This window comes from Monodon monoceros, unplaced genomic scaffold (genome assembly GCF_005190385.1).
Source record: "Monodon monoceros isolate NGI ecotype Baffin Bay Population unplaced genomic scaffold, NGI_Narwhal_1 Super_Scaffold_2, whole genome shotgun sequence".
NCBI lineage: Eukaryota > Metazoa > Chordata > Mammalia > Artiodactyla > Monodontidae > Monodon > Monodon monoceros.
In genome coordinates, this window is record NW_021703776.1 from 46,985,769 (window position 1) to 47,013,764 (window position 27,996).

The 27,996-nt window shown below is 41.1% G+C and overlaps 2 protein-coding genes across 5 annotated transcripts in view; one reads left to right on the forward strand and one right to left on the reverse strand.

Moving 5' to 3' along the window:
- Positions 1 to 774: 774 nt before the first annotated feature.
- On the forward strand, positions 775 to 27,990 carry LOC114901342 (serum paraoxonase/arylesterase 1-like). Its single transcript, XM_029233051.1, is given in 14 exon segments — positions 775 to 795; positions 1,361 to 1,430; positions 3,133 to 3,188; positions 4,438 to 4,509; positions 4,512 to 4,626; positions 7,537 to 7,663; positions 11,562 to 11,731; positions 11,734 to 11,761; positions 12,981 to 13,062; positions 15,904 to 16,035; positions 18,692 to 18,760; positions 20,318 to 20,733; positions 21,752 to 21,885; positions 27,830 to 27,990. Coding segments are annotated over 11 exon segments (909 nt in total). The 3' UTR covers positions 18,728 to 18,760; positions 20,318 to 20,733; positions 21,752 to 21,885; positions 27,830 to 27,990.
- PPP1R9A (protein phosphatase 1 regulatory subunit 9A) overlaps positions 23,863 to 27,996 on the reverse strand; it is a 317,021-nt gene continuing 312,887 nt past the window's right edge. For all 4 annotated transcript variants that reach the window (XM_029233109.1, XM_029233106.1, XM_029233108.1 and 1 more), the window contains 2 exons: positions 27,803 to 27,985; positions 23,863 to 26,439 (listed from right to left, as the gene is read on the reverse strand). In XM_029233109.1, coding sequence (XP_029088942.1) covers positions 26,230 to 26,439; positions 27,803 to 27,985 — 393 coding nt within the window. In that variant the 3' untranslated portion in view covers positions 23,863 to 26,229. The remainder of the gene's footprint in view (positions 26,440 to 27,802; positions 27,986 to 27,996) is intronic.

Sequence of the window (27,996 nt, forward strand, 5' to 3'; positions counted from 1 at the left end):
TGCTCTAAACTTTCCCTTTTATTTCTTTATTGCAAACTTTTTTGATTATAATGTCAGATTTCTATTGTTGAAATATCTTTTTGTTTCTCAGGTCATGGGGGCAGATCCCAAGTTTCCTTTGAAGTCTGCTTTCTAAGTTTGTGTCCATCATTCAGGGACCCACCCTCTCCTTGCAGGCCAGGTCTTCGTCATCTATCCATTCACCTCTGGATCTCTAGCACCCAGGTTCTCTACTCTGTGCCTCAAGGTGAACTGTGGTGCTTTAACAAAGCTGATTACTAGACCCCACTGCTAACCTCTTAGCTCAGACCCTCGTAGAGGGTAGAATTGATAGCGAACGGCATGATAGTAGGAGCATGCTACATTTTTATCTGAATGAAAATATGAAATAATCCGTCACCTCCAAATTCCTATTATTTTATACCGTATTGTTAGAAATTTTATGCAAAGTGTCCAGTCACCCTTAGCCCATCTTCCTCCTTCTATGAGACTAAATTATCAGTAAGGCAAAGTGAAAACTTTCTCTGCCTGTCTGTCTTTAGTCAAATAAGATTTCTAGGAATTGTTGGATAATTGTTGCTGCTCACTCTGACTGTATTGTATCATTAGTTCTCAAAAAATGTTTATTGTTTAGCTCTCTTGGCTGTGCTAATGTTGTGGTCCATTTCTTTCAAATGCTGCGTCAATAGCTCTGTGCTGCGCAGGCAGCCTGCTGGTACTTCCTTCTCACATCTGTTCTTTTTTCCTTTGTCCTTCACTCAAATGTTCCCCGCAATGTTTATGCACTCAGATTTAGTAAGTCACTTTTGGGTGTGTGTATGTGCAATGGCTTTTTATATGTTGGCCTTGGGTATGATTTTCTGAAGTTATAAATCCTTTAAGCCCACCTGCATTTTTCAAGTAACACACCCGAAAGCAGATAGATGTCCAGTCCAGGCTTTGGGGCCACACTGGGCAGATGGGCAGGAGGCCCATCTGTCAGCAGCCCTAAAACATCAATGGAATAAATTGGAACCCTGTTGCCATTTAACCCAAATTTCCACCTAGGACTCCTGACACAGCTGATGAAATAGTTCCTGTTCTGCCAAAGCGCAGAGTCCTCAAGAGGACACTATGTATCTCCTTTGTGTATCTACCCACCTCTGCTAAATAAATACTGAATGTTGTGCCCAGGGACCCATGTGTCTGGCTCAGGTCTGGTCTGGTAGAATTGCTCAAGTTTCAGGGACCACTAACCCTGGGGTTGAAACCCAGGCAAAAAGTACAGTTAAGGAGAACTTTATTGGCTACTTACCTTTGCAACTTAATTATAATTTCTGGACAGTTTTATGCATAGTTGATTCCTTTTTTTCTCTCCCAGAACAAGAAAAAATGCTTCCCAAGAGTAAAATTGGTAGAACTTCCTAACTGTAAATTAGGAAAAGGAATAGGTAAGTATTTGAGAGGAGGCAGTATCTCGCTTGAAGTATTATCTTGCGAGTTATTTGATTAATATACTTGTTAAATTTTGTTCAAAAATAAAACTACGAATCAGGAGAGTATTATTAAGTCAGTAGGTAGTTATGAATACCAAATTACTTGACTTTTGACTTTACCAACCTACTGTCAATGTTTTTGACTGTTTTTTGATCATTTGTTTTTGTTTGGTCTGTTTAGCAAAAACAATAGGCAGTGTTTGATTTTATGGTAATATAACCTGAGCAGATGGCAGAGGAGGGACAAAAGAGGAATAAAAAGCAATGAGTAAAGGATAAAATTTTTAAAAGACCTCACACACCTATGCAGTTACCACAGGGCTTCTCCTCATGCATCTCTCTTTTAATATCTGGGAGGACAGTTTTTCCCAGAAACTCTCAGCAGATCTTCCCTTAGATCTCATTAATCAGAGCTAGACAACAGGCTGGTGCCCTAGCTGCAAAGGAAGCTGGGAAGGTAATTATGGGCCTCCTTTGTGGAAGACTGACCCTTCAGCAAAGATAAAAGGGCCAGGGAATAGCAGCTGGTAGGCAACCAACAGGAGTGTTGGAGGACTCAAGTCCCCATCTGGCTTCAACCAACCAGCTTTGTTATTTGAGAACAACTTGTTTGACATTCATGCTTTTGTTATTTTTTTTTAAAATTTTTATTGGAGTATAGTCAATTTACAATTTGTGTTAGTTTTAGGTGTACAGCAAAGTGAATCAGTTATACATATACATATATCCACTTTTTTAAAAGATTCTTTTCCCATATAAGTCTTTACAGAGTATTGAGTAGAGTTCCCTGTGCTGTACAGCAAGTTCTTATTTGTTATCTATTTTATATATAGTAGTGTGTATATGTCAGTCCCAATCTGCTTTTGTTATGTTTTGAGGGGTTTTTTTAGAATTATTTATCTCAGTTGACTGAGGTTGGAAAGGCTAGACCACATGACTTAATGCAGTTAGCATCAGTAAGCTTGATCAGATATCTTATAGTGTAATCTTTTTTTCTAGAAAACAAACATGATATTGATATTAAATATCACTGGATATTTGAAAAACAAACACCTCCACTAAAATTATTAATACCAAATCAAAAATCCCATACGTCTTGAGATTGATTGAAATCCAAAAAATTTACATGTACTTAAAGCATAACTAATTTGGTGATATTTTATTGATGTTTATATTAATAGTAAAATATTTGGCATATGAAATGTATCCCCATTTTAACCAAAGCATTTGGAATTTGTTTATATTTCCAATAGGGTTTTCAAAGAGTTTATTTGGTTTGGAATTATTAAGTATCAACATATATTGGGAGTTTATGTCTTTCAAAAACAGCAGGCTATTTTCAAATTACTGTACCTTTTGTACATTTAGTGAATTTCCATGTACTTTAAGAGGTTTTGGGCTCTAAGGGAAAAAGTTCTAGCCCATCAATTTAAAACAAATATATTAAGTGTACATTTTAAATATACTTTATTTCAATATATGAATCGCTTTTAATTTTTAGATAATCACAGTAGTCAACTGGAATAAATAAATGAACCTATCAAAGAAGAGCTAAATATGTAGCCCTATTTTCAAGTTAAGAGTGATAAAGAAAAGGACCCTTAGCTTCCTGCAACAGTGTGAAACAATCTGTGCTGTCTATTCTCTTTTCTGACAGAAACTGGCTCTGAAGATCTGGAGATACTTCGTAATGGACTGGCTTTCATTAGCTCCGTAAGTGTTTCCTTTCACTTACTGTGCTCTGAATCATTTTCTAGGACTGGCAGCTTGTCTTTTGTTTCAGCCTTTTTTATACCAATGCCCATCTTCAAGTAAAATGAGCAGTGATATGGTTCAAAAAACAAACCGTATATGCATTCATACTGATGTTATGATTTTGATAGTATATGTTCTATGTATATTTGTATTCCTGTGTGTACAGTGAACTCTTATATGCCCCTGTCTTCCATTGTGGCAATTTGTGAGTCCAGTGAGTTCAAGAATGGCTTCCCGTTCATCTGTCTATTCCTTGAAGCACTTAAGTGGTACATTCACATATTTGCTGAATTGAGTGTATATACGTGTGTACGTGTGTGTATATATATCCCCTCCCACATCATTTAGATTTTTATCTTTTTTTATACTTTTCAGAATAAGCCTTTTAATTTAAAATCGTTGATATTTTATTCCACAATTTCCAAACTTTGAAGAGAAAAGCCACCATGCTGTTGAACCTCTCCTGCGTATAGATCATTGCGGTTGGTGATATAGCTCAAAACAAAAGAAGTCAACAACCTAGTCTAGGAAAACAGAGTTGATAGGATACAGTATACAAGTCATCCAGCCATTGAAAACCCTTTGCTTCCTGTCGTAGTTCATTCAATCCAGTTTTCTCCTATGAAGATGGAAGACTAGTCATCCTCTGCAGAAGTGTCTTACAAACTCTTTTTTAAAGGAACAGAACGTATATTTCCAGCAAAATCTTACATGGGACCCAGATATGTAAAACAAATAGATATGTGTCGTTGTTCTACCTTCAGGCTAAGAAAGGAGCTGTTCCCTTTGCTTACTAGACTTCCCCTAAACCTCGTCTCTGAGATGCTTCCAATGAACCTGCTAGGGGACGGTTTAAAAACCATAACCAATGTTCTGTCCGTGTTCCTTGCTTATATTATTGAAGCCCATTCATAAATGTCTCTTTGGTCTGCTCTTCTTTTTTTTTTATCTTTGCCATGGGTTGGTAGCTTGATAGCTGTGATATTCGACACACACAGAAGGGTCTGTGCCTGTTGTGTGGGGTCACCTGGTGGAGCATGTGGCTCCCAGAGACCCCGTGGGCCTATTGCACAAGCCAACTAAGAGGCTTCCCATGTGGCCCTGTGGCCGGAACCAGACAGTGTGAACCCACGTGCCATCTACCACCTCCATCCACATTTGAAGTATTTATAAAGTGCCTGTGTTTTCTCCTCCATTATTCTATAAGGGATTAAAATATCCTGGAATAAAGAGCTTTGAACCCAATAAGCCTGGAAAAATACTTCTGACGGACATGAACAGCGGATCATGTCCACTGTTGAAGAGGATACAACAGTGTTGGAACTGAGGATCACTGGAAGTAACTTTGATTCGTCTTCATTTAACCCTCATGGGATTAGCACGTTCACAAATGAAGGTAACAATGTTTATTTAATGTTTATTAAAAATAAAGCCAAATTTAAAAAAAACAGAAAAATGTTAATGAAAGAATATTTCTTTTCATCCAACTAAAGTATAATCATGAACAATGTTCTTACTCTGGGTTTTAAACTTACCCTCGTGTTAATTAAATATAAAGTTATAACCACGTAAAGGCTTGAGTGCTAAAATATTTGAGATTTGCAAAACACCTAATTTTTAAAAATACCAACATTCACATTATCTCTGTAATTACTACAGTAATGATATTCAGCTCTAATCATTATGGGTTTTTCCAACTTAAAGAATTTTACAGATCCAGGCATTTACAGGCATAGATTTTTTCTAACGTAAGACACCTGCAACCTACAGATCCACTGACGGATGGTCACTTTCAATGCCTCCCTGCCCACTGGTGCCTCTAGTAGTCTTCAAACTGCTTCTCCACATTTTAACATGTTGCCTCATCCCTTATGCCTTCATCCCACTTCTTCCCTTCTTTTTGCAGCCATTTCCTTGGTCTCTACATTAACTCTCAATCCCGGTTGCACACACAAGCACCTGGAGAGTTTTAAAAAGCCTGATGTCCAGGTCCCAGCCCCAGCCCCAAATATTCTGATTCAGTTGGTCTGAGGGAGGCTTGGGCGGTAGTGCTTGTTACAAGCTCTCCAGGAGATAAAAATGTGAGACCAGGGTTGAGAATCACCCTGTCGTCCATCTCCTCATCAGACAATCCCTTCTTTGGTCCCTGCAGACTTTTCCCATTTTGGCGGGCTAAAATTGCTGCCTTGAAAGTTATCAGCAAGGTCTCTCTCTCTCTTCCAACTCCCCTCCTCTGCTCCCTCCCTCCCCACTTCGTTCCTCCATATCCCATTTTACACTGATCAGTCGCCCCTCCCTGATATTCCAGTACACTTATCTGTCCTCATTCTGATTCTGCTGCAGGTTGTCTCCCCTCTTTATTATTTTGTCCCTCATTCAGCCGTGTCACAGCTGTAGCTGTGCCGGCTCTCTAGGAGAACGCCCCCAAAGTGGACGACGATGATGATTTTAATCAACTCTTCAGTTCCCCCCCTTCAGCTTATTGGATACTTCTCTTTGGGTTCCTCTCCTACAGCCACATTAAACTCAAAATGTCGAAAAGTCATTCTTTATCCTCTTACCTTCCATTCTTCATGTTTACCCCATATGACTTTCCTTCTTCCGTATATGTATATATGAAATATGTCCATATATCCATATGTCTGTCCCTTTCAATGACCTCTTCACCCATTTATCAACACTATATTTTATTTTCAAAATATTTTAAGTGCAAAGAAATAGGGTGTTGGGTGTGTGCATGCTCTTTTAAATTAAAGTGGGAAAAGTAACCACATACATATTACACAAGTGCTCGTATAAATTGCTTTTGTATGAAACACTACATCATGGATTCCTTTCTCTGACAGTGCATTTAGAGCTACTTTACAATGGCTCTTTAGAATTTTGTTGTGTGGGAGTACCATAATATAGTTCATCTGTTGATGGATATTAAACCTGTTCCCACCTTTATGCTCATTGAAAACAATGCCAAAATAAACATTCTTGTACATATGTCTTCTGTGAATACTTCCTTAGGATAAATTCCTAGAGGTGGAATCTGCTGTGCAAAATGTGAATCCGGGTTTTAGTCCTCACTTATGTTTGATTTCCGACTCCCTCATTCCTCAGCTATCACCAGGGACTTTTGATACTTCCTGTCAAATGCCTCTCTTGTCCTTTCTTGTCTTTTCCTATCAGTGCCATCTTCCTGGTCCAGTCCCTTAACTCCACGTGCCTGGATTACTGCCATACGCACAGGTCATGTTACTCCTTGGTTGAAAGCCCCCTATAAGTAAGCCCTGGATCCCTATCCTAAGCCTTGAAGACTGGCCTTGGCTTCTGTTTCTGTGGCTTCAGTATTCCCACTCTTTCACTCCCCCAGCCACAACCTCACCATTAAGTGTTCCAAGGAAACGGGTGCCTCAGGCCCTTTGCACACTTTCTTCCTTCAGCCTGGAGCACTCTTTCCCCAGATATTCACATAGTTCAGTTTCTCATTTCGTTAGATCTCTGCTTTGACATCATCTTCTCAGAACTTCCCTGACTCCTGTGAAGAAGACATCTCATTACTCTCCATCCCTTTATCTGGTTTTGTTTTCCCTTTGTAGCACTTAGCACCAATTAAAATAAACATTTGCTTGTCAAATGGACTAATGGGAAGCTTCATAGCTGGCTTTTGTGTTCAAATTTCTTCAATTCAACCTCCTGAACTTTACACTATTTTCCTTTAAACACCAATTCAGTCACGTCAAAGCTTTCCAAAGACTCACTGCTTCCAAAGGCAAAGACTATGGCCTAACTTCACTTGCTGGTTCTGATCAGACCTTCTTGACCACTTAAACTGGTCTCTTTCATGTCTCAGAGTTGCACTGACTCCCAGAATCTGCTTCCCTTTGATATTATCTCTCGCGTGCTCTTTTTATGGAATTGATCATCTCACACTGTGTAAATTACACCTGAGCACACCTTCTCTTATTGATATTCACATCTTTTATCTCTTTTATCTCAGTGCTGCATCTTGCTGAGACCATTTGCAGTAGAAAGCTTAATAAGCTCTTTGGAGTTTTAGTGTCAAGGGCTGCTCATGCTTGAGGATTTTTTTTCCCCTTGTGGAGTCTGGAGTTTTTAGAGACTGTCACTGGGTCTTCCTTTAGCCATTTTTCTTTGGAGCAATCACAAATGCTTCTCTACAAAAGAGATGAAAATATTCCATCTGCCTGATACCCTAAGTACTGGTTGGAGGTGGGTTGAAATTGCTTTCTGGAGACAGGGCTGACAGCTGACAGCTCGATTAATGTTTCCATTTTTGTTTTTAATCTCTTCTCAGATAATACCGTGTACCTGCTGGTGGTGAACCATCCAGATTTTAAATCCACGGTTGAGTTGTTTAAATTTCAAGAAGAAGAAAAGTCACTTTTGCATCTGAAAACCATCAAACACAAACTTCTGCCTAAGTACTGAGATATGTCATATTTCTATTTTCCTTTAACACCAGTGGATGGTTAATCCACTTTTAGTGTTTCTTTTTGGCAGGGAGTGGGGGACGGGGTGGGGGGATAATGGCAACTCCCCTTTCTAATGATCACAAACTCCTCCAAGTGTTCTTCTGCAGAAACTTTTTTTTTAATATAAATTTATTTATTTTATTTATTTATTTTTGGTTGTGTTGGGTCTTCGTTGCTGCGTGCAGGCTTTCTCTAGTTGCGGCAAGCGGGGGCTACTCTTCGTTGTGGTGCGTGGGCTTCTCATCGCAGTGGCTTCTCTTGTTGTGGAGCATGGGCTCTAGGCGCACAGGCTCAGTAGTTGTGGCCCGTGAGCTCAGTAGTTGTGGCCCGTGAGCTCAGTAGTTGTGGCCCGTGGGCTCTAGAGCGCGGGCTCTAGAGCGCAGGCTCAGTAGTTGTGATGCATGGGCTTAGTTGCTCCGTGGCATGTGGGATCTTCCCGGACCAGGGATCGAACCCGTGTCCCCTGCATTGGCAGGCGGATTCTTAACCGCTGCGCCACCAGGAAAGTCCTCTGCAGAAACTTTTGAGGACTCAAGCCCCTCAGAGAAGACCCATCCCTCATTTCCGAGGTTGGCTGGATGCTGCTTTATGGCTCCTGTCCTCAGAGAATGTTCCTTTAATCTTTTAGCAAGAAAACACTCTGCTCTTCTCGAAAACCAGACTTAGTATTTCAAACCCAAGCCAGTTCCATAGACAATTTCACATTTTGAGCTTATTTGTTATTTATTTTTATATTAAAAGATGTAATATTACATGTTTCTGAGAACTAGAAATACATACCTAAGAGGAGATCTGAAATCTGGTGCCTCTAAGACCTCCCTGTGCTGCCTCTTCTGCTGTTTGTTTTGCACACGATTTTTGAAATAGCAGCTCTTTGGTGACACTGAGCTCCACCCCAGGCTCCTTGACAGTATGACATACAGAGAAAGAAAACACACATGGATCCCTGATCCCCAACAACCCAACACAGAGTCAACATCCTCGCTTGCCTTAGGGTTTGGTTTATGAGGTAGTGATGGATTTAGGAAAGTAATCTGACGCTATCTTCCCAAACAGTTTTTATCCTCTAATCATTATGATTTTCTAGAATCCTACCCTCTATTTGAATAATTTACCTGCAGAATTCAATTATCTCTGAATTTGTAAATCTAGATTTCTTTTAAACAGTGTGTTATGTACATGCAGGTGCCTAGCAGAGTACCTGGTAAGTGATGTGTGATCAGTGTTACCAGTGCTCCTTCCTCTCCTTTCTTACCTGGTGGATTTGGAGATGAGGAAACCGAGATCGGCGAGAAATCGAGTTACTGGATGAAAGTCAATCAACCAGTTAGTGGCCATTACAGACTACAGCCCAGGTCTTCATCTGCATGAAAGTTCAGACAACAGCTTTTGGTGGGAGAGTTTCTTCATACATTCATTCAACAAATATATTTTGGAAAGAGAATGAGGACACTGAGTGTCTGGAGAATGTGCTAAATCCCAAGATCTAAATTAGAAGAAAGTATGTAGACTAGAGAAGCTGGGCTAATGGTAATAACAATAGTGATAATAACAACTTAATGAGCTTCAACTATAAGTTGGGTGGTGCAATAACCAATTTAACAGATTATTTTATTAACTTTTTACAAATATTTTCTTTTTTTTAATTTTTATTTTTGGCTGTGTTGGGTCATCGTTGCTGTGCTCAGGCTTTCTCTAGTTGCAGCAAGCAGGGGCTACTCTTTGTTGTGGTGCGTGGGCTTCTCATTGTGGTGGCTTCTCTTGTTGCGGAGCACGGGCTCTAGAGCTCAGGCTCAGTAGTTGTGCACGGAGCATGGGCTTAGTTGTTCCGCAGAATGTGGGATCTTCCTGGACCAGCGATTGAACCCGGGTCCCCTGCATTGGCAGGCGGATTCTTAACCGTTGTGCCACCAGGGAAGTCCCACAAATATCTTCTTAATTAGGTTTTATTTCTATACCAGTTTGGATTAAAGAAAATGAGGCCTGGAGTATTTCACTTGCCTCAGGTGACACTGTCAATAAATGGTACAACTGGAACTTTAACCCTGGTTGCTGGAGTCTGGAGCTTGTGCTCTGAGTCACTATGAAATAGTGAAAACTTATTTTATTTGTTTTACCATTTAATCTTGGAAATCTCAATTTTGTCCAATTTCCCAGGGTTAGAGTATTTTTTTCTGGGCAATTGCAAATATATTGATCTTTGGCAATATAGAACCAAACTATAGTTAGTGCCACAATTAACTAAAATTCTGCTCTCTCAACCCAAGGATAAGCCATGTATATTTTCTGCTTTGTGTTTGATGGTTGTTTATATGGTTGTCTACAACATTAATATTCCAATGACTATTATAATTTGAGCATGTTATTAATAATAATAACAACACAGTGGTCATTACTGGTCATTTACTGTATGCCAGGCATGGTGCTAGTGTCTTTGATTCATTACTTCATTTTATTCTTACCCCGACATTTCAAGGTATGGAGAGGCTCAGAGCTTAGGGACATGCTGTGGCCCCATGGATGATAGCAAGCAACTCCGGAATTCAATTGGAGTTCATCAGATTTCAAAGCTATTACTCTAAACCCTTCTGCTCTGCTCCTTTTTATGAAAAATAGCAAAGGATTATAAAGCAAACTAATTTCAGAAATCTACCTTTAAAAAGGAGAGGAAAGAACCCCAGCTTGCAGGCTTATGCCTGAAGCCTGTACAGACTAATCCTAAATTCCTAGACCCTTTTTCTCATGTAGTAACTGTGGCTACCATTGACGGAGGCTTTGTGATTGGTAGGCTCCCCGCAAAGTGTACAGCAGGCATCATCTCATTGTAATTCCCACTGCAGTGCCACAAATGAAGATTCTGACCCTTAGTCGTATACTAATGAGCTGTATGACTTTGGGAAAATCATTTAACCTCCCTTTACAGATGAGAAAACTGAGGCTCTGTACGCTTATCAAAGTCGCCCAGGAGCCCAGAGCTGCGTCAGAGCTGATGTGCTGGCCATGACGCCCTCCGCAGTGGAGCGGAGATAATTCTCTCCCAGATAATGGCCCCCGGGAACTTCTGTCACCTCAATCAGCGCGGCATGACTCACTTATGTGTTCGCTGTTGTACCTATTAAAGCAGAAAAATAGACTCATATATCTTAGATTTTCAGTGACACAGGGAGAATCAAAATCAGAACAGCACCAAAAAAGCCACAGCATCCTATTTCTGAGCATTCTTGCTCACAGACATTTCACTGCATTTAGAATTATGAAACTTCATGGCTGGATGTGATCCTGTAAGGCTGAAAGATAGACCAGTCCCTCTACTCCTTTTTTATAGATAAGGAAACTGAGGCCCTGGGATGTGAAATGATTGATTTTCCCTAGATCACACAGCTAATAGTAGCAGAGCTTTCACTAGAATGAAAGTCTCAAGATTGCCAGGGTTTTTTGCACTGCCTGATGCTGACTTGGACTGTTCTATATGAGCATCAAGAAATGTGTGGCCCTGATAATAATTCCTGGCCTAATTTAATGTCTGTGGAGTTTAGTCTATCTAAACATACACACACACACACACACACACACACACACACACACTTTTTTAAAGACACAGTTTATAGGGTTTTTATGTTCCATTGCTATTAATTAATAACCTTTTAGGGTTTCTTAGGGTAATTACTGTCTTTGAGGATTGTATAGGTTGGACTGATTTCACATAATTCTGGGCTGTAACAGCTATTGTGAAGGCTCCATTCCACTTTTTGATTTTATAAGTAGACATTAATGAATGCCAATGCATAATCCTGTAACGTACCATGGCTTCACCTGCATGTGTCATATGTGTGTGTTTGAATTGCAGTTTGAATGGCATTGTCGGTGTGGGACCTGAACACTTCTGTGCCATCAGTGATCACTATTTTGTTGACCCCTACCTGAGATCCTGGGAGTTGTATTTGGGTCTAGCGTGCTCATTTGTTGTTTACTGCAGTCCAAATGAAGTTCGAGTGGTGGCCAGCGGATTTGATTTTGCTGTGGAATCAACATCTCACCTGATGGCAAGTATGTGAACTCTTTAAAATGCCATGCATGTCCCCAGATTCTCCTTAGACATCTTTAGAGCATATTCATTTTCTAAATGATGGGATGCATTTTAACATGTTATCCCAGTAAGAGGATTAGGGAAAATGTAAAATATCTTAATTTTTCAGGGGGTAACATATATCAAATCAGAATTTTCTGTTTTGTGAAGGCATACTCTTTTTAAATTGCTTTTTTGGGGAAAAAAGTGCATTTCAAGAGGGGGTACTGCAATAAACATTTAGTATTACTAAACAGCTTTGTTTTGAGGGAAGATTTTTGAGTGTATAATGAGATTAACAATTTGTAGGCATGTATATATCAGTAGTGCTGGTTTGTGACACGACAAAAAGCTTGTACCAAAATGTAAATCAAGGCACCACTTCCTTCATAAAGAAAGTGTTACCATGGGAAAAAAGTCAGCCTCACTAAGTAGTGTGCTTAGTGATGTAGCTGATTTACATTATTTTCTGGTGGTGACCGTGAAACAATTCACAGACCAGCCATGGTTTGGGGACCACACTTTGGGTAGCATTGGTGTGTATATAAAATCCTCCTCGTCTTGTATCATGAAGGATTTGTAACATACTTAGAAGGTTGGTAACATATTTAGAGGGTAGTAACATATGTAGAGAAAGCAGCACAGACAGCTTTCAATTATTCATATCATCTCCTGGTCTTCACAGATAGCAGATAATCGCGCAGTCATTTATCTCTTTGTCCTGGGATGCACTGTGCTTAGACTGGCCACAGATCGTTATGATGAATGTGACATTGCACTCAGGGTAGAGGGGAGGAAGTCTCCTCTCAGATACAGGCCAAGCGCTTGTCTTCTCTTGTGCTTTCTCTGGCCTAAAACGAGGGGCTAAAATGCAGAACCTGGGGCTTGCCATTATGTTGACAAACCAAGAAAAGCACTGTCATGCTTTTGCTCCCAGATATTTGTGTTAGAGTTAAGTTCCTTCCCTACTAGTCAGTGCCAATTAGCTTCCCACCTTTAGAAATAACTTTTCAGAGATTAAAACTCCTCTGTGCGCTGTCAACTCATTGAGTTCCTTCAGAATTTGGTGTGCTTTGAGACAGGTTCCATTTTCCAGTCTCTAAGCAAAGTTCTTCCCTAGGAAGAGTTATTACAACTTCATGGTAACCTTCTGAATCACATTGCTTCACGAGCTTTGATGTAGCTCTTTCTTCTTTGAAGGTATGTCTATATATCTGAAGTGCTGGCTCATAAGATTCATGTGTATGAAAAGCACACTAATTGGACTTTAACTCCATTGAAGGTAAGATGTATTAATACTATAAGTTTGCAGAGTGATAATTAGATTCTAATTGATTTGTGAAATTAAAAGTGAGGAAAAAAGGATTGTCTAATTGGAGTGGGTGAGGACCAATTTTTCACTCTTTTATTGAGTCATCAGCATCATATGGGTTTGTTGTTCACGTTTGCTTAGCTGCAGAGTGGGAAGCAGCAAACCACACACATCACACTGCCCACGGCATATGAAGCGCTGTCCCCAGGCCCCGTGTGACTGTGCCCGTCGGCGCATCTCAGTGACTGTCCTGAGGGGCTTCACTCTGAGAAAATTACCTTGAAGCAACATCAAATGTAACATCATGTTTGACATTAAAATCACTGGCAGGGCTAGTGTGGTATTAAGCTGAAGTAAAATGGAATTACTCATATTGGCTGGGGGAATAAAAACAAATTGTAGTTATAACTATAGGCACTTCTGCAAATTGAAAGTTAAAGGATTTTATAAGAATAAAACCCAATCCAGTATACATTCAACACAGAACCATAAAGGCACTGCTCTTGCCGAGGCAAGATGGAGCGCAAAGCTTATTTCAGGTTTGGCTCCCACTTCCGGCAGCAAATCATGCCTGTCTCCTGACACAACAATTCAGTTGAGACTCCCCCCTTCAAGTGTAATGTTATTCTTTCTTTTGAAGGATCATATTCATGAAGACCAGTTAATTGATACTTGGAGTGCCAAGAAATTTGATAAACTAGCTGGGATTGTTCTTAGAATTTGGGATGAGATGCAGATGGGTTTATGTCCTGTCAAAGTGTGGTATATACATACAATGAAATATTATTCAGCCTTAAAAAGGAATGAAGTACTAAATCATGCTGTAACACCTATGAACTTGAAGACATTATGCGAAGTGAAATAAGCTAGACACAAAAAGACAAATACTGTATGATTCCAGGAACCTAGAAGAGGCAAATCCATAAACAGAAAGCAGAATAGAGGTTACCAGGGGATGGGAAAGGGAGGAATGGGGAGCTACTGGGTACAGTTTCTGTTTGGGATGAGGAAACGTTCTGGAAATGGATCGTGGTGATGGATTCACAACATTTCGAATGTACTTGATGCCATTGAATTGTACACTGAAAAATGGTTAAAATGACAAATTTCAGGTTTTACATATTTTACCGCAATAAAAACGATCCCCTCCTCAAAAAAAAAAAAAAAAAAATTCCAAGACACAGCCAATGAATAGTCTCACTTCAGTGAGTTCCAACTCTCTAAAAATTGGGATATTTGTTAAGAGGTTCCAGTTTTTCCCAAAGAGAATAATTTACTGTTTCCCTTACCAAGGAATGTAAACATTTCCACTGCACTTTGTGGAAGCATGAAACGCGGTCTGAGTGTGCATTGCGGTGAGTTAGTATTGCTAGGAATTACGGATTTGCAAGGGAAGAGTTCATTGCTGAGCCCAAGCTGGGCTCCCTGCTGGACTGTCAGCTCTTGCTCAGCAGGACCCAGGCCTGCCCCTTGCTCAGCAGGTGTGCAAGGCAGGAGCTCATTAATCATGCAATGAATGAACGGGACCCCAGGTTTCTGTGTCCTTCTCCCACTCTCACTCCCCACCCTCATCTTTGCAGCCTTTCATCTGCCATGGAATTCACCAGCTGGCCGTGACCCCTTCCAAAGATAATGGCAGAACGCTGCAACAAACATTTTCCTCACATAAAGAATTTAACGTTATCAGCCTAGAATGTCTGACACTGGGATAGATGGGGTTTGGGGATGGAGGAGACTTGGAGCTGATTTTGGCCAGAGGATGTTTGCTCAGCCGCCTCCTTTGGCCAAACTTGCCGGTTTCCAGGGTAGGAATGAGTGATGGCACTGCATGAAGGTCAAAAGGAGGCTCTGCCTCAATGCTTGAGCCCTCTCGTCCCTTCCCGGCCATGTGGAGAGAGCTCATTTTGAGTAGGAAGCACAGGGCAGCGTGGGCTCACCACAGCTGTCTGTCTGCCCACGCTCTGGCCTGTGCAATGAGTCACCGCCAATTATTACAGGGTCTCTGGGTGCTGAGGTAGGCTGGCCTCTGTTGGAGGTACACGGTAGATATTGTTTCTCCAACTGAGAGTTAGAGGTAAACAAATAGACGCGATTTCTCCCCAGTAGAAGGCAGCCGGGATGATGAATGATGGAATTAAGAATCGTTGGTATTATTTATGATCCCGGTACAAAGCCGTGACAGCAATCTGTGCAGTCATCACATGCTTGCCGCTTATATTTAGAAAATAAGCAGCAGAAGAACAGGGAGTTGAATAACATCAGGAAGCCAAGGAAGAAACTTTTCCTCAACTCCAAGGCACAAATTAGACCCCGGGTGATCATTTCTCCTCTGGCTGCAGAGCCTATGATTAGCCATTAAAGAAGAGCCTACATTTCATTGATGTTCTCATCAGAAATGAATCTACATGTCCTGGTTGTTTTCTGAATGCTTATAAAAATATCATTTGCACATGCCGTTTTAGAAGGAACTGTTTTAGGCTGCACTTAAAACTTTTTTTTTTCTTTCAGTTTTAATTTCATACACAGATGTTAGTCCAAATGCCTTCATCTAACTTTTAACAGTCTTCTTTGGTTTTCTGATCTTCCCCCTCCCTCGTGTGTCCCGGAAACCGGCAAAATACTAGCATAGATGGAAAGCTAGAGGAATTCCCTTGAGTGCTAGTGAAATGGGGCAGAATTGTCGTGTCCCCGGAGCCAGGAGTGTGGTGACCAAGGAAGGACAGAATGATAGTTTTCTCTGATGTATTGCTCCATCACCTCTCAAATTTTTTTCACTTTCTCTCCTTCCTTCTCTCCTTGGTTTTCATCTAGAAGCCTCTGGACTTTAACACACTTATGGATAATGTATCTGAGGATCCTGTGACAGGGGACCTTTGGGTTGGTCACCACCCCAATGGCATGAAAATCTTCTTCTATGACCCAGAGAATCCTACTGGATCAGAGGTTAGTTTGCAAAATGAATCATGTCAGTGGTTGAAAATATAAATCTCAATTATATGTGCAGATAAAAGGGGGACATGGATAGATGACCCCAGAGATCAGATATAAAAGGGAATGGGACTCCGGGAGGCATTTGAATCAGAGTCCAGGCGGGAGACAGATGGTACGTGTAAACTGGGCGATTTGAGGGGACTTCATGAGGGCACTACGTACAGAGGTGTAGGCACAGGCAGTGAACAGGGATAACGCAGTACCCCAAGGCTAACAAGGAAGGCAGGGATGGTAACCGGAAGCCAGACGAGAAGGGAGCTGTGTGTGGAGAAGGCGCTGGGAGGGGAACCTGACCTCTGGTTGAGGGATGTAGCCAACCAGCAAGGGCCTCACGGGGTTGGGGGGCTGAGGTCAGCACCCCACCTCCCTCTCGGCCCTCCCTCTCCCCACCGCTGCTGCTGCTCCTGCTCCTGCTCCGTGGTCAACCTCTACTGGAGGCTGGAGGGCAAGGGAGCCTTGAATGGGCTTCGTACAGGCTGAGCACAGTGGAGGGTGGGCCTGGAGGGCTGGGTTAGGATAGCAAGCACTGGACTGGGGTCCATATCTTTATTTCAATAGTGAGTTTCTCCAACTTGGCAATTCACAAGAGTCTAAAAAATATACCATACCACATTGCTATGGTCTAATCATTTGTGTGTTACCTGCCTTCCTGTTCAACCCCCTTTTCCTGTGTACACGCACAAGTTTGTGTTATGGACCAGTCCTAAAGCAGGGATGGCCATCCTCTCCAAACCTTCCTGGCAGAATGGAAACCTAAATCCCTTGCTGGAATGATCTGGGCTTAAAAGAACTTCTCTTCCATCTTAGTTTTAGTACCCAAAGACCCTACTGGTGTCCATGGTCTTTTTTTCAGAGGATTGTTTTGGCAGTGCAAACAAGAATTTGAAACTCACTTTGCCAGGGGCATCTGAACGTTTACTATGACTTACCTGGGGTTTTTGACTCGGAGTTTTCAGTAGGTACTAACTGTACTTGTTATTTACGTCAGATACACGGTATACTTTCTGACATGGTTTACTGCTATGTATTCTTTTTAAAGCTCAGTTTTAAGAATCAGTCTCGGGCTTCCCTGGTGGCGCAGTGGTTGAGAGTCCGCCTGCCGATGCAGGGGACATGGGTTCGTGCCCCGGTCCGGGAAGATCCCACATGCCGCGGAGCAGCTGGGCCCGTGAGCCGTGGCCGCTAAGTCTGCGCTTCCGGAGCCTGTGCTCCGCGGCGGGAGAGGCCACAACAGTGAGCGCCCCGCGCCCCCAAAAAAAAAAAAAAAAAAAAAGCGTCAGTCTCATCCCACCCTCCACCCCTGAAAAAAAAAATTTTTTTTTAAAAGCCTACGTCTCTTGGATAAGAAACAAAAACCAGATACATATTTCCATTTGCCTGTTGGCCCTTCATGCCCTTTATCTCTGGGTTTACAGGACAATTGTGATTATGGTGAACGGCAATCCTCTGTGCCTTCTGTTAGTTCTTAGCTATTACGACTGCTGTATGGTATGCTGAATAGAATTGAAGAAATGTATGCTGTGGCGTGTTCACTGCTCAGAACTGGGCAGAATGTTAGATTCTAATTTGTTCTTGCTTGTTAGCTCATTTGGGGAACTTGGGCCATTTGCTATAGCATGGACTTAGTTTGCTGTTCTGGAAAAAAAATACTTCCTTTCTAATGACGCATCTGGTAAGGTATAGCAAAAAGTAATAACGATCCATTGTCTAATGCAGTGACCCACAGGAGAGTGATTTAGTTTTATTAGAAAGTGGTTTCCTGAAGCCAAGGTGCACCATCCACTACTTCCCAGTAACTAACTACGACATGTGAATGCTACAGCAATTTCCTAAGACATCTGTCGTTGGTCCAGCTGTTTTGGAGAGGTCCTTTTAAATGCTCACGTTGACCCTTTAATAAACAAGCACTAGCCTTCCTATTCTGCCATATTTGGTGTTTTTGTGTATCGGTATCTGTTCTTCAAGTCACTGTACTTTATCCTAAAGCCTTCAGAAGAACACGAACTTAAAGTTGAAAGCGAATTTAGAGTTAATATGGTCCCACCCATCTCATTCTACAAATGAGAAACAAACAGTTAAGTGAAAGATCCAAAATACAACCCTGGGCTCCTGCCTTACAGTGTGCTCGGTATAGTAGGTGAATCATATGAAATTACCATTTTATGGGCCAAAATGGTCAAACACCGGCTATCATGTACAGCCATCTTAGATACTATCAATACTATACTGCTGCTAATGATACAATCATATTTCTGCTCAACTAAATGGAGGAAACCAAACTCATGAAATCTTACACATTTAGAGTTGGGACCCTAAGTTCAGAGGAATGATGAATGTGGTGGAGAGGTATGTTCTTTTTTGGGCAATGCTCTTTTTTGTGTTTGTTTTTGTTTTTATTGCCACATTTAAAAACCAGGAATTAAGTGTAAACATCCAAATTCCTAGCTTACCTGAAAATATACAAAAACTGGCCTGAATTCCAGCATGGCAATAATTTGACTATTACTGAGTAATACCCCCTCCTTCCCACAATTTACCATAGTCCCTACTGCTCCTTTACGTCTCACACCCAGGCTGTACTACTGATTTATAGTTCTTGTCTCTATAGGTCTTTGAGTCTCTATGTCTGTTAAAGATCATCTGATCAGAATCTGTCATTTTGCCAAGGAGGAAACAGGTATGATATAGAGAGTAATTTTGGAACAAAATACGGTTTACCTAAAGGCTGCTTCTTATGGAGAAATGACCCCATGTTTAAAGTTATGTCTTGAGTGACTTTAAAAAATATTAATCTAATGTTATTTTTCGATGGGTGCTCCAAATCCAGAAGATTTTAGAAGAACCCAAAGTTACAGTGGTTTAGGCAGAAAATGGTACAGTGTTACGAGGAAGGACGGTTGCCTCCGTATACAAAGGGAAACTGCTGATTGGTGCTGTGTCCCACAAAGCTCTTTATTGTGAGCTCTAACAGGCCGATTTGCACCCATGCCCTGACAACAGGGAGCTCCTCATTTCAACTGCTTGCCACATCTAAGGGGCCACAGTGATCTCATCTGAACAATGAATGCTGACCCTAAATTTGGACATCGCAAGAGATGAAAGTGAGTTTAGCTGGGAACAGATGTGATGCATAAGGCTTCTTTGAGAGTACAATATCAAATCAGTCTTGGGATATTTGACAACTTCATTTACCAGGAAAAATCCTTTAAATGGAATTGCTAAAATCATTACATCAGTTGTCAGGTCTTAAGTAACTTAACTATATGTGACCCAGAAAGTCCTTTCCCTAAAACACGTTTTCCCTGAGAGCACGTGAGCTTATTGCTGCCTTGCCTTGTCTTGTTCAAAAAGTAGGATGAACGCACATGTCATCAGAGCCCCAGCACCCAGAGCCTCCAGTTCACGTGCTGGACAACCAGACAGGCACTAAGAAGCTGTCCTCAGCTCCAGGCCTACCTCCTTAGCAAAGCCATTAGACATCCTGGCACACTCAGACCCATTCCCATTTCCCTTCTAAATATGGCTTTCCCAGTAAAGAGAAACCTAAATTACCCCACCTCTCCTTTTACTTTTGCTCATTTTTGCATCGCCAAAGGTTTAGTCACAGATAAATTACGGTTTGTGTGTGTGTGAGAGAGAAATTAATATCCCCCATCTGTTAACATTCAGTCTTCTGAACATTTAAGGCTTTAGGAATACAACTGTTGAAAGGGTCCCCATACTCTGGGGCGGACTGACTCTAAGCTTGCCCTATGCTGCGTGAGGCCAACTGCTTAATGGATTTGTCACAGACCTGCTCCTGGCTAATAGGTATCAGAAGCTGTGATGGTGAAGCCATGATGGGGACAGAAAGGTGGACGAGGGAGCATCTAGTGGGAGCTTTGATCTTTTAACTTTATGCCCAGTTCCATAATTGTGCTTTCAAATGTAATTCTAGCTGCCAATTTACACTTTACCAGGGCAATTTACACTTTACCAGGGCTGAAACTTATTTTTAGTGTCATTTTCATGGAAAATGTGCACTTTGCTCTTGATTGATAGATGTATTTTGACAGTTAATACAGGTTTACCCAGTCAAGGCTTGTTTTAGTTGAAAGTGAAAATGGAAGAGGGGGGAAAAAAAAATTACTTTGACAGATCTTGGTATTTCTCTTTTTATTGCATTCGTTGTCTAACAACAATAATACTCATTGGCAAGAAATTTATTTACACTAACAAATTAAATTTAATCAAGGAATTTTTAGATTGGTTAGAAAACAAAGGACCACTGTGATATTTTGCTTTGAATGCCTCTGAAAACCAAAGAGTACGAAATGGCGTTTGAAACAGAACAATCTAGAGAAGTACACATTAACCAAGCACGAGAGAACAATCCAGACGTGGCACTATTGTCTCTTCCATGCAAATGATCAGACACCAAAAGGTACAAATTAAAAGTTTCAGATAACATGCTATCCATACCTACTGAACTTAGAATGATTTCCAAACAACTGTTTTCCTTTAGTGATACATAAAGAAAGATGAAAATAAATCAACTCCTCTACGACGGGATAGAATTCATTCTCTCTCTTTTTTTTGTTTTCAGCCGGCCAGTTTTGTTAGTGATACGTAGCAGATGTACTAGTGGTTTAACTGCAACACCATTAAAAGGTACGAAAGCAGCAGTGATGATCATAAATAATATTAAGGAAAACATATACATACATATTTAAGGGTTTTCACTAAGCACTAACTCACTCTGATGTTGTTGGAGGTGTTATCTAGCTGGAGTGCCTCCTAATTTCCACTTATTTTGGCCAATTGTTCTTTCATGGGTGAAAGTTTAAATTCTTAACAGGAAACCTGGGTGTGTGAATAAGACAGCTGAAGGAAACAGAAGTGTACACCTTCCAACAACACACTCGCGCTCCTATCCACTTGTGTTATATTTGGTGATGAGCTAACTGTGGCATCACTCCACAAAAGATGGTGGAGGACCACAAATAAATGGTCCTGTGATAGCAACGCTGCCATCGGAGAGCCAGTAGTTAGTGACTTATGCATCACAGCGACCAAATATGTAATTTCAGAGCGTGAGCGAATGCACAAGAACACAGTGCAATTTTTAGCCAAGGAAACTGCGATCTGCAGCTGAAAATCCCCAAAGCTGTATAAACTTCTGAGCTTCAACTCAGCAATGTGCAATCTTGACATCAAAGCATTAACCAAACGTGTGAGGAAATTTCATCCTGCTAAAATACCAAGTATCTAATAAACCAGTTTTACCAAAATATATAAACATGTAGAAGGATAAGTGCATTTAATAGAAATACATTAAAAAAATCTCTTAAAATCTCATGAGCCATTCAATGTACACACACAAAAAAAGTGGCAATAAGGCTATGATACTGCTCAGGGTCCTATCTGACATTACCAAGTTCCATATACAATATATATTTTGATGCCATGTGATTGCAGTATGTGCATGTATGTATGGTGGGAGATATATTCACACGTATGTAGTTCTGTATGTCTACACAAATGGCATGCACATTCTTGAGACGTTGCCTCTTGTTCTCTTATTCTTTACCTCATTCATTCTCGCGTCCCAAGCGATTTGGGGGGGGGGGGCGGGGGGGAGGGGCAAGGATTGGAAATCATCATGTTTCTTTCTTTCCCCACTCTGCAGGTCTGGAAGCGGGTCACGCGCCATGCTTGGTCCACCCACTCACACGTGTGAGCCTTCCAGTAACCACCATTCCCTCAGCGCATCCACACAGACACGCACACACAAGCACGTCAGGACCCTCTGTTTTGCATAAGGTAGAGCCTGATGTTTTCATTTTCCAGGGGAAGTTGCTTCTGTAGGCTTTTTCTTTGCCCTTTGATTTCTAGGTCGGGTCTATTCTGTGTCGCTACTTTAAATACTACTGCTGTACTGTCTGGTGTTATTTTTTTCCCCCAGTGTTTTGGACCAAGACTAAGTTTCCTGAGACTTTAAATGCCTAAGACAAATATAAAACAAGATCTGCCTGCATACACGGGCTGTTCTTCAGGAGTGAATTTCTGAAGCACGTTCGTATTTCTTACAACGCTGCTTCTTTTTGAGAACTTACTTCCCACCCCTATCATCATAACGAAAGCAATTCTAGTAGAAAATATGGACATTTTATTTCTGGACTTCTTCCTTAAATGCTTAGCTTCATAAAGTGTGCAGGTAGATCCTTGATTAAAGGTAAATTGGAAAAAGATATTTTAAAAACTGGGCTTTTCTTTTTACCTTTTCATTCAGAAAGCACTAAGGACTTGGCATTAAGCAGGTGACTTGAACCCTAGTGACTGCCGTCCACCAAGTTGAAATGCCCCTCATGTGCAGCTCTATTGGGACAGTAAATTTACTCAAATGGAAGTTGGTAATTCTGAACTATCTCCATGTAATGAAGGGGCTACATCACATCCCAAGCATAGACATTCGATTTAGAATTGCTGGGATACCTCCTTTTGAAACTTCTTGAATAGTATGGCCAAACACTGGTTCTCCTCTCTTGCAGCTTGGTCTGTATAACCTTTAACACTTACAAATGAGTTAGAATAGCCATATAAATGTGAGTTTTCATTTACAATATAATTTTAAAGCACACATTTCCTATTACACAAAGAACCTAGCCGAGAATTCTTTGTCTTCAGCAGAAACCATAAAGGCTAATTAAAGTGCTAGATCAAACAACCTGGCTTGGGCCTGTAGCTTGGGCCTGGGATATCTCAAGATTTCAGGGTAGCGATGACTACAGGATAAAACAAGGGTTCATTTGGTTCCTCTCTTGGCCTCTTGCCCCTCTGTTTCCAACGACAACAAAGAAGCACAAGGTAGTTTTCCCATTTCACGCCCCGTTTAGAAGCGGAGGCACCCCTATCACACTGCAGTCATGAACTGTTTGGGTTAAAATGCTTACGGGATGTTGAGGGTGGGAAATCAATGTCAACCCCAGCTAAAGGAGGATAGTATAGCGTAGCTTTATTGTCATGAAATTAATGCTGGACTTCAGCAGTGTGTTAGAATGGGCAAAATTAGGTTTCTACCCTAACTTATCACTCTGCAGTAAACTTCTGATTCAGGCAAAGAAAGAAGGAGAAAACTACTACATAACCTGTGAGTTACTTTAAGGGAGACAGTCTTTAAATAAAGTAATCTAAGTCCTTTAGTGGAACACCCTGCCCCAGACACCCAGCTCATACAATGCTCTCTGTCTACCGCTTGGCCTCACCACAATCTCCTGTCCCCCAAAGCATTACCTGCACCCCCAAAACACTTCTGGCTTTTGTTAGAGTCATACTGAGCTGTTGTTTAAGGAATATAATTCCTAGTAACCAGATATTCCCTTTTTGTTCATTTTCTGATAAATAAAAAAACTACAAAGTCTGTAACGTTCATGAAGCAACAATTCTGGGCTAAACTGTAAGGATACTGAAAACCACTAGCGTTAAAGTTAGGATTGTGTAAGACACTGGAACCTCAATTAGGCATCATGCACCAGAGTCAGTAAAGGAAATAACAGGAAAACAAAATGTTCACAAGATCTGAGGTCCTTCACTTTGTTTTCATATCCTTTTATCAATATGTTTACGCTTTATCCTTTGTTGGACAATCAAATCAATTTCAGCAGTTTTAATTAGTAATGTTAAAATAACTCATTAAGACCTAAAATTACTATAATTTAACTTAAAAAATCAAAACTGTTATACTACAAACTAAATGATTTGAGGAATAAGAATTTGATTTATAATATTGTCAGTTGGTTGTTGATCTAAACATTGGAAGTGTACAAATAAAGTTAAAATAAAGAACAATACTTCTAAGACATCTAAAAATGCAATATAATAGATCATAAATTATGTGCAGAGACTGAGACTTATACACATATCCAGTATATACTTCCGTTTTCAAATATTACCAAAGTGTAAACATAACTTAACATAAATCATCCTTCTATTTCCACTCTTAAAATGAATACAGTGAAACTTCCAGTACGATCCAGATCACTTTTTTCCCCCAAAGATAAGCGAAAATGGCAAAAATTTACAATAGCAAGCAGTAGCATTACCGGATTTTGACTAATTTAGTCTTTTAGTATTGAAAAGATTTGCTGAATTTTGTAGTTCATTGATAGTGGTTCCTGGTTTCCCATGATATTAATAAATAGCTAAGCACCACCTATCTCAAACTATTAATAGAGATTCTAGTATGGAGTTTCATTATCATACCCCAAATGACGATAGAAAAAAATAGGTAGTGACTTTGATAATTGTAAAACACAATGTTACTTTATGCCAGTGTTTCTGAGGATCAAATGAATGATCTATACCTAGTGACAAGGGAACTGAAGCTTAACAGACAACACTGTCACTGAAAAGGAAACAAGCCTTAGGGAAGAACAAGATTATAAATTTCTAGTTTAGACAATTTCAGGTTTTGGATATTCAGACAAGCAAAAAAAAAAAAAAAAAATCACAATGCTTCAAAACAGGAGATGGAGCTATATGGGAAGAAGCCCCTTTACGTTATCTGTTACTTGTAACCTTCAAAAGCCTTCCCCTAAGCTCTGCGTATAGAGCATTTCCAGTGGAAGACAAGGACAGAGACCACCCCCCCCGCCCCCAAGAAAACGAAGTAAAGGAAGTAAAATACTTGTCCAAGGATTGGTCTGGCCTCAACTCTTATTTTGAAACTCTTCCTCTGGAAAGTGGATGACCTCATTTTTACAGCCAATGCAGCAAAGAGAACCAGATGCATGAGCATAAAAAGCAAAACAACAACAACAATGACAACAAAAAATCCATCATTTGAAATTTCTCAAGATGAGTTTATTTTCTCCTCCTTCTGCCCCACTCTCCTGCACTTGCATTAGTTTGATGAAACACTGAAATCCTTAATACTGGCTTTAAAATAGTATAACCGCCTGCACTGCCAGCCTGCATCATGTGTACCGTCTTAAATAAACTTTAACTGTAAAGTGGAGATCTCCAAAGAATGAAAGAGAATGGCTCAGAAAAACCATTCAAAACATCTCTAAGATATAACTGACAGCTCTTCTTTATGGGAACATTCTGTGTGCTCAATAAAATTGCTTCTCTGGTCGAATGTTAGTCAAATCTAACTTTTCTCTAACTGGTATTTCTATTTTTCTTAAAAGTACATTTCTTAAAAGTCTAACTGAGCCCACTTGGGAAATCTTGAGTAGAAAATATGTGATGAGTTCCTGATTGTGTCATAGTCAGGCTGAAGACCAGCCAGAATGTTCCTCAGGAGAGGAAACCTGAAAATGTTGGTTTCCTTAAAAATCAATTTTCTGTTCAATTTGTTGGGGAGAAAAGGAACCGTGTTGTGTGTGTCGGTGCTGCTGAAATACTGAACACGCAGCAGTAGCAAAGTAAACAACAGATCCCAATATCCCATGGCTGCACTAATGTCTGAATTTTTCTTTGCTTGGCTAAATCTGGAGGATAAATGTTACCGTCAGAACCCCAAGGTAACGCCCACATCCGCATTCTTAAGGCTTTTGCTTCCTTCTGGGGTTAACAAATAAGTGTAATTCTTTTCTCTCTTCCCAGTGCCCAGCAGGCAGCACAGTTTGCTTGCTTTTTGCCACAGTAGGCAAAGAGCACCCACATTTCCACAGCGGGGTTGTCTCAGTGTCCAGGCACAGAAACGAGGGGGAACCCTTCCCACGCAACCGGGATAGATTCTGCAGCCCAGATCTCATGGCAGAGCGGTGTTCTCAGCCATGCAGATATGTGCCGTTGCTCACTTTCAGGATCGCATATTGAAAATGCATGGCATTCCATGGACAGCGCCACGGTGTGTCATGCTCTTGTTGAGCAGGATCACGCTGGTTCTCCAAGTGACACCACCCACCCAACACAAGGAAGAGAGAAACACTGCTACTTTGCACCTCTCACAAATGAGATCCTTGGTTTGTTACTAAACCAAAGGTGGCTTGGGATGATTTCAGTAGGTTAAGAGCGAGTGTACTCTATTAATGCAGAAAATGCAGTTATTGAACACACAGTTCCCCAGTCTGCCTAGAGCACGTTACCCCTGTCATCAGTTTCTTCTTCATCCTCCGGAGGAGAGCAGGGCAGGAAGAGGTGGAAACTTCTCCGTGTGTGTCACTGCTCACCAGCACCCTCTGTGGCGGCTGCCACCTTCTCTGTCTTTTTAGACTTCCTCTGCATTTGCTCTTGTTCCTTCCTCCTCAGCTTTTCTCTTTGTTTTTCTATTTTCTCTTGGGCCTTCCGAGCCTTCTCTAGAGACACTTTCATTTCTTTGAGTTTTTTTTTGACCACTGCTCGGTCCTGGGATGATGTCATTCCAAGAGCCTAAGAAGGAAACACATAAACAAACTGAATCTGAAAACCAATGACTTCTCTGCTTATGATGAGGTTGATATCACAAGATGTTCAAACTCAAGAACTAATGTAAACATAATCAAAGAGGTAGAAAGAGCTGACTACATTTGCCAAAAATCTACATACTGTGGGGCTGAGCTTTATTTGTTCTTTTATACTTTGAAGTCCCTAGCACAGTACCTCCTAAACCTCAGCAAGTAAATGCTTTCTGAACTGGTAATTAATGGGTCAGTGAATGGAAAAAGGGCACAATTCTGCGTCTTCAACCTTTGGGCTGTAGACATTTACAGCCAAAAGTATTGCTAAACTCACTGATATTTTCAAAAGATAGGAGTGGGCACCTGCTGCCACGGAGGGTTCCAAGAAGGGCAGGAGGAATCGAAGTGGCTTCCTTTCTGCCAATGTATTCATTTACAATGGAGACCAAAAATGTCTCTGGGACCAGAATGCTCATGTCAGCATGATTAGCCATTCTCTCCCTCTAGGCAGACCTATAAAGGAAGCCTGATCATAAATGAGGCTGCTCGATGAGCTTGGAATTCAGAATAAGGGGAGTTGGTTACGTACTTTAAATGTTTCATGACCTTCAGAATCAACAGCGGGATGCATCCATCTCCCCAACAGGGACAGCCTTGTCAATGGGCCTTCATATTCACAGGCTACTGACTGATCTCTAACCTTTTCAAGACTGTCAGGAGCTACTCATCTGCCCGTCAGCCCAGCAGGGGGCCGAGGTTGGGGGTGGCAGGCTGGTTGTGAGCTCCTTTTGCCCTTTTTCCGCAGGGGTAGGTGCCACCTCAGGCTCTAAAGGAGATGGACTGGACAGGTGAAAATGAGAGTGCCAGGGCAGGGGAGGGAAGACACGGCCTGCACTTGGTGGGGGAAGAAAGTTCTGGGGAGAACACAGTCCCATTTTTTGAGTGGTATGCAGGGAAGAGGGAGGGTGGGGGGAGCAATGAGTTAAAAAAAGGGAAGATTCACAGACCTGGGTTTTAACTCTAACGTTATGGGAGAGTCCACATCGGCCATTATGAAAACTCATACTACATAGGAAGTAAGTAGAGTTAATACATGGACCATGTGTTGCTTGGTGGAAGCAATGGAGTGAGCCTCTAGCTCTCCTGCTCGACAGCCTACTGTTTTGATTCAGAACCCGACGACTTTCCGAAACTTCCTTTACCACTCAGAAATCATTCAAGGTCCTTTCTGCTAACTGTTGAGTGAGAAGTACCTCTCAGATACACAGGATGCTCTCTTCTAACGGAAACATTTTAGGCGCTATGTGTAATACAAATTATACTTGGTAACCTAACACAAACATATAATTCTTTACCTTAAGTTTATTTCCATCCAACTGCAGGAGTTGCTCTCCAGTGATGTTTTGGGCACTGAATTCAGAGACATACTGCTCCAGATTTAGGCTCATTAGCCAGTGAGAAACCTGCTGCACGCTCCATTCATGAACGGCCCGACTCAGACACTGACTGTGTTTGGGAGACTGTCCGTCATCAAGAATCTGAGGTAGGA